The sequence below is a fragment of the Pelodiscus sinensis genome, chromosome 27, assembly GCF_052426305.1.
Source record: "Pelodiscus sinensis isolate ZL-2025 chromosome 27, ASM5242630v1, whole genome shotgun sequence".
Lineage (NCBI taxonomy): Eukaryota > Metazoa > Chordata > Testudines > Trionychidae > Pelodiscus > Pelodiscus sinensis.
Genome location: NC_143078.1, coordinates 14,998,089 through 15,016,731, shown reverse-complemented (window position 1 = coordinate 15,016,731; position 18,643 = coordinate 14,998,089). Strand labels below are relative to the sequence as shown.

The window sequence follows — 18,643 nt, the reverse complement described above, 5'->3', positions numbered from 1 at the left end:
AGTCTATTTGTTCAAGGACTCCTCCTAAATGGTAAGAACTAGGACCACCAAATTCGGTAGGCAGCTTCCTTTTATCCTCACGTAAAGCAAGGTATGGGGTTGGTCATGCCAGGAGAATGGGATGTGCCTGGAATGGGATTGTGTCACATCACATGGAAAGGAAGAGGGTGTGATAGCAGGAACAGTTATACTCATGAATGACCACTGGGGGCCAGCAAATGTGCCAGCCCTGGGGAGCAGTCACTGGCCAGCAGCATAGCTCCTGCCACCCCAAGCTTGTGGGGACCAGGCACCCAATGTGCCCAGCCCCAAATAGAAGCCAGAAGCCGGCTTGCATGGACTCGGCCACCCTGTCCGGCCCTGGGCAGAAGCCCATGGGCAGCCCATGTGGTCCATCCTGTCCTGGGCTGACTCTAGGGAGAAGCTGGTAGACAGGTCGTGAGGTCCCTGCCCCCCTAAGGCGGCCCTGGGGAGAAGCCAGTGGGTGGGCCATACAACCCTCAAAGCGCCAGTCCCAAAACAGACCCAGACAATGGCGGGAAAGTCTTCTAGTAGAGCGCGCGCGCGAGAGTCTGTAGTGCCTGATACCTGGCTGTGTCATGTGAAAAAATCTTTATAAAAACACCTTGGGATATTGTTTTCTCCCACCGGCTATAAATCTAAGTCCACTAAAGTTTTTTTCTCGTCTTCACAATCGTTTTGGTCCTTGCGGAGACATGGGGAAGGCTGCGAAAGGCCGTGCTTGCCACCAGGTGGCGCTGTTCTACAGCGGGGTGCTGCTGCAGGTTTCTACCTGTGTTGGTCCAGGACTCCTCCTGGGGGCAGGCCGGGGAGGAGAGGGGAGGGGCCTTCTTGGATGAGCCAGGTCTACAGCCTGAATTTGTGCATCCCCTACTGCATGATCTGGGTGCTCTTTGCTGCTGGGTGCTGGGCGGCTCTCTTCTCCCTGCCCCCGCTGGGAACCAGGCTCCTGGGCCCACCCTGGTGGGAAGATGCTGGCACACGACCGTGTTCCCATCCTCCCTAGCACCGTGCGAGTGGAGTGCCACGTCAGAAATAAATGACACCGGCCTCACACGAGGGTGTTTTGCGCATGATCAAAGCCAAACCGGCCTGCCACGCACTGTGGGGAATGGTGTGCGAGAGCCATTATCATAAAAATACCACGGCGCTTCGCCGAGCACTAGGACACGGCGCTTGGGCGCTCCCGGCGATTGTGGCTGTGCCGCGCGTTCTCATGAAAGCTGCTTAAAGGTCACCCCCCTCTCCCCGTCATCCGCTGGAGCCATCGTGAGCTGGCTGGGATGCTATTTATCCTTCATTTTATAGAGTGCCTCTAGCTTCATATTTGGAAGAGCTCAACCAACTCTGTTGTTTACTTAGAAATAAAAACAAATTGACATCAGAGCAGTCATTATGTCAGACCGTAACTGCCAGGGCGATTTGAAGCTGACAATGCACAGCCTGGAATTATTAATCACTTAAAATGGTCCAGGAAAAAAAAAAACAGGGGTGGGTGGGAGAACAAGATAAGTGCATTTCAATTTTCTGCCTGTTAGAGGCTATTAGTGGTTCCACAAAGAAAGCCAAACCCCCAAATTAAATGGAACTATAAATTCAGCCATAAACCACAAAACAGCACAGATTTGCAGCTAATAAACCCGCAGATGGCATAAGGTTAGAAACTGGAGGTGAGACAGTTGCTGGTGACTTCATTCCCACTGCAAAGTCTGCGATGACACTAAACCTCCCTCCAGCAGTCTCCATCAGCCGGCGCGGATACTAGATCGACGCCATGCCAGGCACACCACGAGGGCGTTACGGTGGGGTGTGCGCCTACCTGGCAGCTCTCCAGACTGTGGGCGACCTGGGTTACCGGCAGTGCTGGTTATAGTGAGCAAATCAAGCATCATTGATTCATCGGTATAAAACCTAGAGTGCCCATTATGATCACCTCTATGGCACAGGCAAGAATAGCTCACCCAGAGCTTCCGGCTGAGCGGGATCAGAGACACCCACTCCTGCCTTTGAATGGGAAGGAAGCTTAGGATACCAGCATGGGTGGTCTGCCCACACCATCAGCTGGAGAGCTGCCAATACAGTGCAGACACCTAGTTAAATGAGAGTTATTGCTCCACCCTCTCCTTGCCAGAGGAGGTTGTGAAGACCAGGACTGTAATAGGGTTAAAAAAGAGCTAGATAAATCCATGGAGGTTACGTCCACCAATGGCTATTAGCCAGGCTGGGCAGGGATGGTGTCCCTAGTCTGTGTATGTGTCAGACGCTGGGAATGGGTGACAGAGAGGGATCACTTGATGATTATTCATTCTGTTCATTCGCTCTGGGGCACCTGGCCTTGGCCACTGTCGACAGACAGGATCCTGGGCTGGATGGATCTTCGGTCTGATCTAGTCTGGCAGTTCCCGTGTTCATAGGTGTTAGAAAACCACACGGGCTCCCTTCAAAATGCCCAGACACAACGGTTCTTGGCTACAACAGGACTATGTACAGGACATTGGGATCTCCCCCACTGAGCTGACTGCTGGATGGGGGCCTACGTGCTGTTCATAGAGGCCACCAAATCACAATGGTAACAAGTTTAGGTGGCTAGCAGCCACAGCTGGAGTTGAACCGGTGGCCTAAAGCAGCCCATTCCCAGGCCAGCCAGTCCCATTAAACCATATTAAGCTGCCAGTAATGATGAATTATTTCATATTTATGAGGTAGCATCTCGAGGCCACAGCTTGTTCGGACTCCATGGTGCCAGGCGGTGAGCGACACACACAGCCGCAAGGAGCTTGCTGGCTGAAGGACAAGAGGTAACAGGTGCAGGAGAGAAACCAGTGTCCGAGTGGGAAAGCTGTAGCCAAGTCTCAGCCGGAGAGGAGCAGTGGTCGAAGCCCCCCTGAACATGAATGCCAGGGAAGAGGCGAGTTTGTCTCCCGTTGGCACCACGTGCTTGGTGCTGTACAAAACGCAGAATGAAGGGAGGTAGGTTCCATGTGCCCTCTGGCCTGGCTCCCTGCTTGTGGGAGAAGTGAGGCTGTGGGGTGGGGTGGGGGGACACGAGGCTGGCTGTTTCTCACCTGCGCAAATGCCTTTCCCTCTAAGCAGAGCACTGCAAACCCTGGCAGAGAAAATACCTAGCGTCCAGCTTTGGGGATCAATCAGAGCTCCCCAGAGCATGCTTTTTGGCTAGCTGGAGCGTTGCTTGCATCCAGGCATTTATTCTTACCAGCCTTGCATGGAAACAGCCCCATCTTTGCCCCCCGTTGAGTGTTTGTGTCACTATCGAGGGATTGAAACTTGCACTGGAGGGGGAAGGCGTCTGTCTGTAGCTCCTGCCTCGTCCGTCTCCCACTGCCAGGCCCGCTCTAGCAGGACTGTTTCCTATTTAGAGATGTCGCCGTGCCCAGAAAGTGTCTGTTCCAACCAGTGTTTGTCTGTTCTGTAACCGGCGAAGGTACGGAATGAAATGTGGTTCCAATTCCAGCTGATTCAGTTCACAAGCTGGACACGAGCCTTTGAGAGGCGGGCGGTCCTGGGGGGTCCTGCAGACACAGGCCCCCAGCACTTAGGACACAAAGGAAATGGACCGCAATGTACAGAGCGATGGGGGGACCTTGGTCACTCAGCGCACACGACTTCAGCCGTGCGGCTATGACCGGGCTGGCGGCACAGAGCGCTGTTGCCATCCGGAGGGACATGGCTCAAAGCCCGGCTGACAGGCATTCGTGAGGCATGCAGAGCACTGGGCAGGGCTGGCAGAGGGGGCTGTGGGGCAGCATTGAGAGACGCTGGCAGAGCTGTGCATGGGGCTAGGCTAACAGGGCCAGCGATTGAGGGGTCTGGGCAGAGCTGTGGCAGGGACCCAGGCCAAGGAAGGCAGAGGGTGCTGCTGGGTGGGAAGGAGCAGGGAGATGGAGGCTCAGGAGCCAGGCGTGTGTGCATGGGAGCTGCATGGTGGAGCACGTCCTCCGCCTGCCCCTGTGAGGACCCGCTCCAGCCGGCGCTCCCGCCCTTTGGCCAGACCCTGCTTCACACTCACATGTCTGGGGCAGGGAGCTCGTTCCCCCAGTGCAAGAGCTGCCCTGACACAGCCCCTCACTGGCAGGAAGCGGAGGCCACGCAGGCCTGGAGGGGGACTCCAGGAAGCGGAGGCTGGGGGACAGAGAGGGCAGGCAGAGCAGCCCGGAGAGTGAAGGGCGACTTTGGGGAGGCTGTTGGCCTTGGTCTCTCATTACGAGACTGACGGAATAACCCTGGGGAGCTGGGGATGACGGGTGAGGTAAGGCTGGGGGTATGGGGTGACGGGGGTGGGCTGGGGTAGGACTTGGGGGGATGGGAAGGTGAGGCTGGGCAGTCTGGGGGGATGGGGTCACACGGGGTGGGCTGGGGTAGGATTGGGGGGATGGGAAGGTGGGGCTGGGCAGTCTGGGGGGATGGGGTCACATGGGGGACGGGTTGGGGTGGGGTTACGGGGGGAGGTGGCAGGGGACGAAGATGGGGTGTTTATGGTTATTTACACAGCCCCCCTGTGCTGGGCGCCCCGCAGAGAGCAGCCCAGGAGAGCTGGCCCTGGAGCAGTGGACGGGAACTCCCAGGCGGTCGGCCTGGCTCTGTCTGTACGTCGCGGAGATGGGGAGCAAGCAGGTCACCCCAGAGAAGTGGGACGTACCCGTATTGCATGGGGGGGGGGGTGTACGCTGCCCGTGCGCCATGTGGGCCGAGACTTGCTCCACCCGCTGACCCAACCCTGGGGGAGGCCTGAGTGGAGCCAGGGCGTTCAGAGCGGAAACAGTCTGAACCCTGCCCCGGAGCCCCCCGCAGAGGCCCTGACTGTCACTGTAGAAGAGCATTACAGGAGCAGCCAGAAATCCACCCCCTCACTCACCGCCATGCTGGGCCGGCAGGTCCTTCTTTACCCGCCCCTGGTCTTTCTCTCCCGCTCCTCTCTATTCAACCTATTTGGGTCTGCTGAGGTACCTAGGCTGCGCCTGTCCCCCTGGGGTCTGAGCCCCTGCGGGAGTCTGCTACACAGAAGAGCGGCCCCTCTGCACATCCGTCTCCGCCTTGTCTCTTATTCTGCCTCCGACGTTCTCTCCTCTCTCCTTGTCTGGAAGGGTCGCTCCTCCCCTGCTTCGTGCCCCTCTCGTCTGTCAAGGCCTTGCCCCGCCTCGGCTCATCCCGCCCTCATTGCTCCCTGCAGCCCCCAATCCCCTTGCCCTAGGGACGGCCTGCCCCCCGGCCTCTCTTCGCTCCGCTCTCTCTCACGTCAGGTCCATCTAGCCCAGTATCCTGTCTACCGACAGTGGCCAGCACCAGGTGCCCCAGAGAGGGTGGACCGAAGACAATGATCAAGCGATTTGTCTCCTGCCATCTCTCTCCAGCCTCTGACAAACAGAGGCCACAGACACCATTTTATCCCCTGGCTAATAGCCGTTTATGGACCTAACCTCCATGAAATGATCTAGCTTCTCTTTAAACTCTGTTATAGCCCCTTCCAGGGGCAGCTGTCTGGGGCAGCACCCAACCCAACAGGGCCCAGATCCCAGCTGGCCCTCAGGCCAACAACAATGCCTAGCGTGTCCGTCACTGCGTGTGCCCAGCCACACCCTGGTTTGCAGGGCCTCAGGGGGGCGCATGTACGGCGAGCCGGGAGGGATGCAGGCCCATGGGTGAGCCAGAGCCGAGCCCCTTGCCCCAGCACACGACACCGTTTGACGGCTCCAGTGAAAGCCAGCGTTCAGTTGAGAGGCACCCAAGTTCAGAGACACGCCGGAATCCTTGCCTTGCCGCCCACTTACCCTATTAGCATATCACAGGCCCTGCCGGCTTGCCCAGACGCGTCTCTTTGCCACTGATGCGATGGGAACCGGCACCCCGGGCCGCAAACACCCCTTCCTGCAGCTTTGGCAGAAGAGGCTGCGTCTTCAGAGCCTGCGAGCACACCCTCCCCCACCCCACTGAGCGCATGTGGCAGAACCACCTCAGGGGAAGGCATGCCGAGATCTCCCCCCCCCCTCGGCTGCCCCCTCATCGTTGCTTGTGCGATGGATGCGGCCCTGAAGAACAAGGAGTTCCTGTGGAAACAAGAGACCTTCCCCCACTTGCTCCAGGACAGGGGTGTTGGAAGGTGCCGTGGCTGCAGCTACAGATTCGGGAGATGGGTGGTTGAACCTCGAGCTAGCGTGCATGCGCTGCCGGGCCCTGTGCGGCGTGTGTCCAGGAGCCCCGGACGCAGCACGTTCTGCCGTAGGTTTTACAAGGCGCACAGGACTCACTACGTCGGCTGGGCTCAGGCCGTGGCTGGCGTCTCAGCTTCGGCTGTCCCTCGCTTCTGCGCCTTCTGGAGCTTGTGGGTTTCCTTCGCCCCACTCGGCTCCTTCGTTTCATCCTTTTCGCCCCCTGCGCTGAAGTTCTGCCCTCTCCTCTCCCCATAACCCAACCGGGCCTCTGGCTTTTGCCCTCTTGTTCCTACTGGGGTTCGTTGCTTGCTTGCCCAGCTCTTCGGTATCAAAGGATGCCACTTTGGCTTGTTCCACAGCAGTCACATGAAGTGGAAAGCCCACGGGCCCAGAGGGCTCCATAGAGCTGCGTTTACTAACTGGACAGAATACACCAGACCTAGCAGCAGCTCCTAGAATACCGCCAGCACCATGAGAGGGCTCAAAACTGATTTAAAGGAATACCGCCCTGTTCTCCTACTCATGGCACAGGTCCTGTATTAAAAATATGCCTCATACGGTCTCTTGAGCCTTGCGATTTATCCCCAGTCTCCTCAGGAGTCTGAGCAGACAGGCCCAAAACCAGGCACCTCTCAATCAGTCTTGGCTCCACGGCTGCCCCCCTACCGGGGCTTCTTTCCACAGTCTCATTGTGTCAGTGTGGCTCCTTGTGTATTCTCCTCTACCCCAGGTGAACTGGTGGTGACACGCCTCACTGGGTTTCTTCAACAGTTGCCAAACCACATGAGACAGAGACTTCCTGTTATCTTGCATGAGAAATGGCTAAATACTGAAGATCTGGGATCGCCAGAGGGGGACATGCCCTTCCAGGGAAATACTGAATAAGGCCTGAGTAAGTAGTTCACATGAAAATCTTTGAGAGTAAGGGTGGGAGATAGACCAACATCACAGCAGCAAGGCTGCAGGGCAAACACTTTCACCGAGCCGTGTTCTCCTGCCTCGTTTGGGGGCCTGCCCCGTCCTGGCCAGCTGGGAGAAGGGGCTGCTGCTCATGCCATATACATGCCTGTTGTGAAGGGGGAATGCCCAGATGCCTGGTGGGGCACTACTCCCTAGGCTAGCAGAGATCTCTCCCACTCATGTGCCAGCTGCCGCAGGGCCAGCACAGAGGGCAGGGAGCTCACACGACTTTTCTTTACCTCTTCCCAGGTGAGTAGTGAGCACAGCAGTCTGCTCAGATGACGTTCTCACTGTGATCTCTCTTTGCACAGACTGGGCACGTTCAGGAGAAATCCAGACTATCTCCCTTGCATCTACATTACGACCTGCTTGTATTTTAGAAAGGACGATCCCTCGGCCTGCCCATCCCGGCCCACGCAGCTCTCGAGACATGGTGGGGGAATCTCCGGTCTGGTAACTGGCTCTAGCTCCCATCACTGGATCTGAAAAGCCCACCCCAAAGGACTCCACTCTGCTGAGCTTTCAAAGTAATATCCATAACAGCATGGCTTCCTATCGGCAATGGAACAAAACACGCCTCTTGGAAGCACCGGAGCAGGGTCTCTGCCTGGCCATCTCATTGACTTGGCTCGACTTGGACCCATACCTGGACCCATACCTGGACCCATACCGCACCTGGGAGCAGAATCTGACCCTGAAGAACGGGTTAAATATCAATGTTCAAATTTAGTCCTAATCTGAGGTAAAAAGCAACTGAGAGAGACACGGCGGGCACGGCCCATCCCTCCCAAAACAGAAGCCACACCGCTGAGTAGGGTACCATAAAATGTGGGGCACACCAAATTGCCTGACAGCTGCATGCTGTGTATTGGCTCTGGTGGCCAGCCCCATGCCCTAGCTGGCTCCCCTGCCCACAGGCCCAGTGCTGGTTCCCACAGTCAGCCCCAACTCCTGGCCAGCAGCCCTGTGTGCTGAGCCCAGCTACCACACACCAGTTAGCAGGGAGCCGCAAGCGGCGTGAGCCTGGGGACTGGAGGACTCAGAGGAGCAGTGGCAGGTGGCATGGCTGCCTGTTGTTCCTCCCGAGTCCTCCGGTCCTCAGGCTCCTGCCGCTTGCCATGGCCCACACCTCTCACCGGCTGCGAGTCTCCCCGCCCTGCAGTGCTCCTGCACCCCATAGCTTCTGCCCCCATAATGCCCCTGCCCACAGAGCAGGTGCTATGCTGCAGCAGGGCTGCTAGCCACTGGGGGCCCTGGGGCAAGGTGTGGGGAGGCAGTTCTTCCCCCCAGAAGGGGCGGGGCCGAGGGCAGAAGGGGCGGGGCCGAGGGCAGAAGGGGCGGGGCCGAGGGCAGTCAGCCCTTCGCACCATTCAGACTGCAGCAGCTGCCCCCCAGCCCTCAGAGGGGGCCCACCGCAGTATTAGTGGTGATAGCCAGGAGCTCCAGGTTCCTTTGAATTGCCAGGCCCTGGGGCAATTGCCCCTTTGCCCCTCCCCCGTTGGTGGGTGTGCTGAGCTGCCTTGGGCCTCAGCATTGCGAGGGATGGCCCTGACGGTGCGTGAGGAAATAGCTTCTATTGGACCAACGTCTGTGGTGAGAGACTCACACAGCCAAGCTTTCGAGTTGCGCACAGCTCTCGGCTGGGCACGCTTTCATGGAGCCCCTGAGGCCGGGCGCCGTGTCAGCGTCAAAACCTGCCCCTCTCGCCAACGGAAGTCGGTCCAATTAAAGACATTACCTCACCCACCTTGTCACTCTGACATCCTGGGACCCACGTGGTTACAGCACCGCTTCCAAAGCACAAGCGAGATTAAGAAAGTATCTTCAGCCTCGGCCCATACTGGAGATAGGAGGGAGAAGTTTGAAGGAGGTGTGCAGAGGGGAGGCAGTATGGTCTAGTGGCTAGAGAGGCAGAACCCTCCCAGGGAGCCCCACGAAGCTAAGGGTGGGTGCCCACGGCCCAACCCCTTTTATGGACTGCAGCACCAGTGCAAATCCATGAGCCCTGCCCGTTCCAGGACATGTGCCCCCAGTGGTGCACTCAGGAACCGTGACTGTGAGGCCTGGGGTGCCTCTGCCGTTCACACACTTCACTCCTGCACAGCCCAGTCGACAAAGCACAAGTCTCCAGCCACAGAGGTGGTGCCTGATTGGTATTTCCCACCGTGGGCAGGGCCCGAGGGAGCCACGTCCCAGCTAGACTCTATCCCCTCGGCACAGACCGAAGGCAGGTGGGAATCTGGAGCCACCTACATGGCCAGGCCAAGAAAAGTGTCACCTGGGTCTGGAAACGAACCCACACAATGAAATCGTGACCAGTGAGCGGCTGTTCTCCGTCAGTGAGACACACCTCGATGCCCCCGCTGTGGAACAGGCACAGCAAACTGCCCTGGCTTTGCCCGCCAGACACACACACACACACCAGTCAGTGGGAAACGAGATCCAGCCACAGGGAGATTCCTCTTCTCCCAGCTGGTCCCTGGTTCGCTCACCCTCCATTTTACACGGGGGCAGCACAGCCGAGAGCCTCCAGGGCCCCTGGGCACCCCCTCCCAGCCCCCTCTTGGAGTACGGCGCGCCCCCTCCCACCCTCTGCCCGGAGCGCAGTGCGCCCTCTCCCAGCCCCCGCCTGGAGCACGGCACACCCCCTCCCAGCCCTTAGGGCTGCCCAGAGTGCATGGTGAGGTGCTCCGGCAGCAATTTAAAGGGCCCAGGGCTCCAGCTGCTGTCACTCCTCGCTCGCTGGGCCCCTGGGCTTAGGGGAGGCTGTAACCCACGAAGGTGCTAGCTGACCCACACTGCTATCAGTCATGCACAGGACTGCCCCCCACTGACCCCAAGCGGGGCTGGTGCTCAGACGCCACCTGCGACTCGGCTTCCTTCCCCGATCCAAGGTGTCTTTCTTAAAACCCCTCTTTCTCCAGGCACGCGCCCCACACGCATTGCCATGGCAACCAAGAGCCTCCAGCCCCGACTCCATTATAAATGCTGTCAGCAGCGGCAAGCCAGAGCGCCGTCCCAACCGCTCTGGGCGCCTCTGGCTCTGTGGGTCCAAAGGTGAGGGACAACACGTCCCGTCAAGAGAGGCGTCACCCCGGCCCAGCTCCTCAACGGTACACAAGCCCCAGGGGGAGTTGGGCGCCTCAAGACTTTTGACGATCTAGGCCCACTAGTTTGCCTGCAGCAGCTCAAACGACCTCCCGGAAAGGCCCGTCTCTCTGAGTGACACTTTTATGACAGGACACGTCGTCCCGGCTAATTCCCATCCCCTTCTTCCCCGCGGCTCGCTGGGTCCTGCCCGAGGTCAGCACGCAGGGAGAGGTTTCTGTGCAGCCGAGGGCAAGTCGCCGCCTCCTTGGACATCGTGGAGCCTGGATTTATTTGCGTGTTTGTTTGTTTTTCGCATGAGGCCAGTGGGCGGCTCATTCCACCCGGGCGGTTCACATGGCAGCCACACAGCCTCCTCGCGGGCGGGGCCCTGCGCTCTCTCCTGAACTGGAGCACCACGTCAGGGCGGGGAGCTAGGAGCAGTCCTGTGTGCTGGCAGCGCATGTCCTACAGCAGGGCTCACCCCTGACTCCCAGGCACCTGGGAGCCCAGCAGTGCTGATGCCAGCCTGCCACAGGACTATGCCAGGGACTTGGTTATTAATAAGGACGATGACTGTTAACAGCAGTGGCTTCTAGACACTAGCCAAGAACAGGCCTCCCTCCACCTTGGACAGCCAGACCAGGACACAGTCTTTGCTAGGGTTGCTAGGTGTCTGGTATTTGCAGCCTCTGTCCGGTAAAAGGCCGCTTAGGACATTCCTCCTTGAGGCATCTGGCAGGGGTGGGGGGGAGCATAGGGATTTAAAAGCACAGTGCCCCGATTTTTTTTTTTTGCTTGACCAATTTTTTTCCCCTGCCATCTTTGGTATTTTTTGTGAAAGTATCTGGCAACCCTATCTTTAGCTTCGGGTGCTTATAAAACATCTTGGCTAATATATTGTAGACCTGGTCACTAATATTTACTGGCCTCTGTTTTGGGGTGTCCAGCTTGAGACACCTGAGAAGGCCCCGATGTCCAGACAGAGGAAGCGTGAGCAGAAATAACGGCTGAGGGGCAGAGGCTGACAGCGAGGGGTGAAAGGCCGAGTGTGTAATTGGGGGCAGCAGCGTGATAAGAAACAAGGGCAAAGCAGCAGATTGCAATAAAGGTCATCACTCTGTAACCCCAGGGGGGTACAGCCAGTGAGTGTAGGGGCAGGGTCCAGCTCCCCACTTTTGTGAGCAGCTGTATGCATGCCAGGCCCCATAGCTTGAGGGAATAGTGGAGCTAGAGAGCAGTAATGGGCCGTCAAGGCTGGTGGAACGACTTAATCTCAAAGCATTTTCCTCAAGGGTAATAAGATGATAAGAAGGAAGCAAAACGATACAACACGAGGTGGCAAATAAGCTGCCAAACATGCCAGTTCCTTCCAGCAACCCCACATTTGCAACTGCCCTGCAAGGCACACGGCCCAGCCCCCAAGCCTCCGTGCAAGGGAAGGCCGTGGCTGAGTGTCACGAGCCTGGCATGGGTACGTCCGGCGCCCGCGCGGGCTGAGCTGGCAGGGAAGCCCTTCGCAGAGGGCGTTGTTGTGCACGGAAGAGAAAACGGTGACTCACAGAGTTTCCAGGCTGTGCAGCCCTTCGAAGCTGTTGATTCCCAGGCTCTGGATCCGGTTGTTGTGAAGGTGCCTGTGGAGAAAAGGGGAGAAGTTTATGTGGGGCCTTTCTCCAGCAGCCCCCTGAGCAGCGGTGACTGAGGGCGGCTTAGTGCACGAAGGGCACTGGGGCAGGACATGCGCCTCACAGACATGGGAGAACCACCCGACCCTCACTACGGCCACCGGGTACAGAAAACAAGAGCAAGGTCGATCAGAGACTCTCAGCCTCTCTCCTTCTTGCGCCCCTAGTGCTATAAAAACTCCCCGGACCACCTGTGCCACACAACCTGTAATTCTGCAGAGAAAGGCTGGGCTGGAGTTAAAGGGTAAGAAGGAGGGCTACTGCACGGGACCCAAGGCCACAGAGGGCACTGGCCACACTCCTGCCTGGCCGACGGCAGGAGAACCCCGCAGGGCGGGTGTAAACAGCGTGCCCGCCCTTCCTTTGCGGGAGTGAAAGCTGCCTATGTTGTGAGTAACGCTAGTGGGCAGGGTCCAGACTTGCCCAGGGTGCAGCGGGAAAGGGGTGCATGCTCAGGGTGGAGACTTGGGGAGCCCTTTCCCCTTCGGAAGAAAGGCACAGAGGTGCATCCGAGCAAACTAGAGGGGTAGAAGACAGTGTGTGGTCCAGCAACTTAGCACCCTCCCATGCCCTGCCTCGGAATTTGGACACTGTCCCATGAACGGCCTTGACTCTTGGCAAGCGACATTCAGTTTGCACAACCGCTCAACATCGAGCTGCACAGATGCAACACGGGCAAAAGAGTTTCCTGCCCAGTGCACGTGTCGTGAGCCATTTGCATCCCTGGGGCGGCTCAGGCAGAAGCTTCCCAAGCTCCCCTTCATTTTAGCAGGAGTCCCTGGGTTTGAAAAGCTCAGCGGCACATTTTGGGAACTATCGGGGAGAGCATCTTCCACCACCATTCTTAGTATTAGGGCTCATGAGTAGCTACAGGTAGACTAAGCACAGACATCCTTCTGCAATGAACGCGACAACATCTACGGTCCAACGCCCTGTCCTCATTTACACCCCTGCCCCACCGATCTCAGTGCGTGGGCGGAGTCCTGGCTGCATTTCCCCAGATGTGTTTTCAGAACAAAAAATATAAAACCTCTGAGCCCCATGAGTCTCGGCCTTTTAGTTCAATGCCCTGATGTCCGCAGCCACAGCTTTATTGTCTCTTGCTTGCAGAAGGAGGGAACGACTTCCAGATTTAGACTCCTGGATTCCCTCCAGTTTGACTGCAATCGAGGTTATCTTCTGTTTATTGCTATAAAAATGTCTAACCCCGGAGCTGCGTGGCTAACATGACCTACCGATGTGTATTATCCACACAGAATCAGCAGTTCTTTCCCTGTTTTCTCCTCTCTTCATCTTCTTGTGTCACGGTGCCATGTACTGCACACTGGGTGTGTTATTTCTGAGGCACGAAGGCCTGTGCATTACGAGGCCCTGGGGGTCATTTCTGCTGCTGGAGAGTTGTGTGCCGTCTCTACAGTCAGGGTGCTGTGGGTAGCAAACTCCCTCATTGCATCTGTCATTGAGACTCCAGGCATGGTACATTCCCATCTGTAGTGTAGGATTCCTGCACTGAGAAGTCCTATGTGTGTTATTTCTGTGGCCATGCCTACACTATAGGGACTACATAGTGCTGTGGTATCCAGCAGACTAGCCACTAGCCACCTGTGGCTATTTGGCCGGTTGAGTGTGGCTAGCTGGCTCACAAAATTATTTTCAGAATAGTGTGGCTAGTTGGCTATAGCAGTAGCCGCTATAGTGGCTACTGCTTCAGAATTGGTTGGACACCGCGGATATAGCGGTGCCGCTGTGTCATTGTAGCTATGCCAGCATAATCTCCTAGAGTACATGTAGCTTTTAGTGAGAAGAATTTTTTTCTGAACACCACCTCCCTAAGGCTACGTCTACACTGGCAGCTTCTTGCAGAAGAACTGTTTTGTGAAAGAGTTCTTGTGCAAAAAGTCTTCCACAAGAGCGCGTCTACACTGGCATGGGCTCTTGCGCAAAAGCAACCATGGCAGTGTGGATGCTTTCTTGCGCAAGAAAGCTCTGATGGCCATTTTAACCATAGGGGCATCTTGCGCATGAAATTCATGTTGCTTGTCTACACTGCCCTCTTGTGGAAGAGCTCTTGTGCAAGAGGGCTTATTCCTTGTAGGGAGAGGGATAACTCTTTCGGAAGAAGCCCTGTTTTACAATGCTGTACTGTAAATTTACTTGCGCAAGAACGCGCGAGCAGTGTAGACAGCCGGCAAGTTTTTGCGCAAGCACATTGTGCTTGCGCAAGAAGCTGCCACTGTAGACATAGCCTAAGGGTATTTCAAAATACCATAATAACTCCTGAAATAACTATTTCAAAATAGCACATCCACACTACAGGGAAGCCTCGAACTTAGTCCGAGGCAGGCTCCCCTAATGTGGACGCGCTACCTCGATTTAGAGCTCCAGGAAGCACTGGGGAGTAATTATTCTGAATGGTCCTGGGGAGAAGCTAGTTTGAAATTGCAGCAGTGGAGCATCCACACTACCACTATTTCAAAATAGTCATTTCGAAATAGGCGTTATTCCTTGTGAAAGGAGGGTTTATTATTCTGGAATAAGAAGCCTGTTATTTCAAAATAATTGCGAACCAACGGGCTTGCTGCATGGACACGCACCTTGTTATTTCGAAATAGGGGAGTTATTTCAACATAACACTGTAGTGTAGACATGCCCTGAGTACAGTCGCTATGTTGATGGGAGCCGTTTTCCATGGGCCTAGCTATGTCTACACTGGGGTTATGGCAGCATAGCTGTCAAGTTCAGGGAGGTGGATTTTTCTCATCCCTCCCCCGAGTGCTGTAGCTATACCAATCTACATTTTAAGTGTAGGCCAGGCCTCTGGCTTTGTTGGCAGAACGGGGATGTGTATTATTACTGGATTCTTCCTGCTAAGTTGTCAGCGGGTTGTGTGTGTGTGTGTGTGTTCCACTGAATTCATGAGAAGCCTCTTCCCGGTCTGCGTATCCTACATAACAGCCTCTTTAAAATGGCCAGGGGACTCGCCAGCAGGTGGATTAATGACATTTTCATTCCTCTAAATCTGTCTTGGCTCGAAAAAAATCTCTCTCACGGCACCTGGACTGGAGTGCAGGAAACTTTGCCGAGCGCACCCGGCTCCCAGTGCCAAATGCTCCATGGTAAAAGCAAAGGATTTATGAACAGGGGAGGAGGCAGGCTCCGTGGGGTAGTTACACAGAGGGTTGTGATGATCGGAGCGCAGTTCGGAAACCAGCTCAACTCCCAGAGAAGTTGTTGTGATGAGAGCAGAGATTTTGGGGAGACACGGGGGTGGGGACATACAGCCAAATTTACTGTCTGCTCCTAGAGGTAACGGGGGGGGGGGGGGGGAGAGGAAAAAGCAGCTGCAAGAAAACTTGGACCAATTGTGATTCTCTGCGGAGAAGAAAGATTTAGATCAAAATCCAAGTCAGAAGATTAGAGGAGCTATTTCTCTTTGTCGCAGACAAATATGTTCCATGTCCAGATGGTTTCCTCCAGCAAATTTTATGGGACATTTTCAGATCACGTTGCCCTTACCTCACTTTGGGCTTTCACACCAAGATGACGCCAGTTGTTTGAGTCCCTCTGAACCTGGACGCTGCTCTTGCCAAGCCAAAAGTTGGATCTATGGTAGCTAGTGCCTTGCTGGGTGTCCCCCGGGACAGAGGATGCCAAGGAAGTGAAGTGAAAACAACCCCCCAGTCGTCTGGTCTTCCGGTCATTTGAAATGACAAGGCCGGGTGTGAGGAAACAGGAAAGAAAGGGCCTGAAATTCAGTAGCAGGGACAACGTTTCTGGCTCCAGATGTGATGGGGCCTAAGCTGTAGCGCTCACTTCTCCCGGGGTCCTGCCCCAAATTACTCATCTTCCAGGCATGACGCATGACTTATTAAGTAGCATTCCCTTAGGACGGGCTGGCAGGGAGCCCGTACAGAATGCAGAGCTTCCATCTGGACAGACAGGTTGGGGAAATAAAGGTCCAACATTTATCTTGTTATGGACCCTCTCTCATCTCAAGACAACCCACAGACAACGCGCCAACCTGAAGCATATTCTCACCAGCAACTACACACCGCACCATAATAACTCGAACTCAGGAACCAATCCATGCAACAAACCTCGGTGCCAACTCTGCCCACATATATACACCAGCAACACCGTCACAGGACCTAACCAGATCAGCCATACTGTCACTGCTTCATTCTCCTGCACATCTACCAACGTAATATATGCCATCATGTGCCAACAATGCCCCACTGATATATACATCGGCCAAACTGGACAGTCCCTATGTAAAAGAATCAATGGACACAAATCAGATATTAGGAATGGCAACATACAAAAATCTGTTGGAGGACACTTCAATCTCTCTGGACACACAATTGCAGATCTAAAGGTAGCCATCCTGTAGCAAAAAACCTTCAGGTCCAGACTTCAAAGAGAAACTGCTGAGCTACAGTTCATCTTCAAGTTTGACATGATCAACTCAGGATTAAACAAAGACTGTGAATGGCTTGTTAACTACAAAAGCAGCTTCTCCTCTCTTGGAATTCACATCTCCAGATCAGCTTCTAGAAGTGGGCCTCATCCTCCCTGATTGGATCCACCTCGTCATCTCTAGCCTGATTCTGGCCTGCATATTCATACCTGCTTCTGGAAATTTCCACTACATGCATCTGACGAAGTGGGTCTTTGCCCATGAAAGCTTATGCTCCAATAGATCTGTTAGTCTATAAGGTGCCACAAGACTCCTCGCCGCTTTTGCAGATTCAGACTAACACGGCTCCCCCTCTGATACTTCTCTCATCTCAGGCATCCTTAGCCACGATGGATCACCCGCCAGTGCTCTACACCTTTGCAGGGCATCACAAAGAGAAGCAAGTTGGTACCATCATCCCACACACCTACGCGCACGACTTTGAACATTCATGGCTTTAAAAACCACCATCTTCCTTCTACGGGTCCAGATCCTGAGTCCCTCACGCCTGCTGGGAGCAGCTCTCTCAGCCAACCCTTCCATCCGGTTCAAGGGGACTGCCCGAGGAGTAAGGCAGTACTGAATAGCCTAGAGTTTGACCGGGGCGGTGCTCCATCTCCAAGGAGGGACATGTCCCTTAGGGAAGTGGCATCGTAGAATCATAGAACATTAGAACTGGAAGGACCCTAGAGAGATCATCACGTTCAGTCCCCTGCCCTCACAGCCGGACCAAACACTGTCTAGACCATCCCTGGCAGGTGTCTGTCTAACATCATCTTAAATGTCTCCAGAAATGGAGATTCCACAACCTCCCTAGGCAATTTATTCTAGTGTTCAACCACCCTGACAGGAAGTTTTTCCTAATGTCCAACCTAAAGCCCCCTTGCTGCAGTTGCTTCTTGTCCTATCATCAGAGGCCAAGGAGAACAATTTTCCCTCCTCCTCCCTGTGACACCCTTTTAGAAACCTGAAAACCGCTATCATGTCCTCTCTCAGTCTTCTCTTTCCCAAACTAAACAAGCCCAATTCTTTCAGCCTTGCCTCATACCTCATGTTCTCTAGACCCTTCATCCTTTTTGTTGCTCATCTCTGGACCGTCTCCAGTTTTTCCACATCTTTCTTGAAATGTGGTGCCCAGAGCTGGACACAATGCTCCAACTGAAGCCTAATCAGTGGAGAATGACTTCTTGGCTGTGTCTACATTGGCACCTTTGAAAGTAGGAATAAGGGATCTTCCGGAAAAGGGTTTATTTTCCGCAAGATCCCATCTAGACTGGCGCTTTTCTCCGGCAAAACCCTGAGCTGGAAAAAAGCGGCAGCCATGTTCATGCAAATGCCGCAGGAGATATTTAAATCCCCTGCAGCATTTGCAATTCCGAAGTGTCTCATTAGCATCCCTTTTCCGGAAAAGGGTGCCAATGTAGACACAGCCCTTGTGTCTTGCTCACAACACTCCTATTAATGCAGCCCAGAAGCAGGTTTGCTTTTTTTGCAACAGTCACACTGTTGACTCATATTTAGCTTGTGGTCCACTATGACCCTAGGTCCCTTTCTGCTGGACTCCTTCCTAGTCAGTCGCTTCCCGTTCTGTATGTGTGAGACTGATTGTTCCTTCCTAAGTGGAGCACTTTGCATTTGTCCTTATTCAACTTCATCCTATTGACCTCAGGCCATTTCTCCTGTTTGTTTTGATCCTATCCTCCAAAGCCATTGCAACCCCTCCCAACTTGGTGTCATCTGCAAACTTAATAAGCGTCCTCTGTATGCCAATATTGTTGAAGATATAGAACAGAACCGGTCCCAAAACAGATCCCTGTGAAACCCCACTTGTTCTGCCCTTCATGATGCTAACTATACTGAACGTGAGGCAGTGGCACATCCTGGCCATCCATGAGGACTGGGAATTAAGCCAGATCGGACATTTCTAGGAGTAGAAATGTTTGAGCTCCAGGATCTCATCAGTTTCATCGGGGCCAGATCAGCGAAGAGGAATGAAACAAAACTGAGCTGGTTTCCTTACACTTGGCCTAATGACATTTGGAGGCCAAGCAAAGAAAATTCCAAGCCCCAAGGACATATTTTTATTGCTGTTGTTGAGAAGGTTGCAAGTGATTGAAAACGCAGGGTTATAATGGAAACTGCAGCACAACCTTAACTCTAGCGGTTGCTACTGGAGAACGCTGAAATAACAATCACAGGAGACTGACTCAGAGTGCAGGCTGGCATGGTAAATAACTGAAGAGATGAGTGCCTTTCTCCTTCTGCCC

At 54.8% G+C, this 18,643-nt stretch overlaps 1 protein-coding gene across 5 annotated transcripts in view; it reads right to left on the bottom strand.

The window, feature by feature from the left end:
* The window catches only part of LGR6 (leucine rich repeat containing G protein-coupled receptor 6), a 168,106-nt gene that overhangs the window by 36,246 nt on the left and 113,217 nt on the right, over positions 1–18,643 (bottom strand). For all 5 annotated transcript variants that reach the window (XM_075910202.2, XM_075910201.2, XM_075910204.2 and 2 more), the window contains one exon: positions 11,798–11,869. In XM_075910202.2, the coding sequence (XP_075766317.2) occupies positions 11,798–11,869 (72 nt within the window). The remainder of the gene's footprint in view (positions 1–11,797; positions 11,870–18,643) is intronic.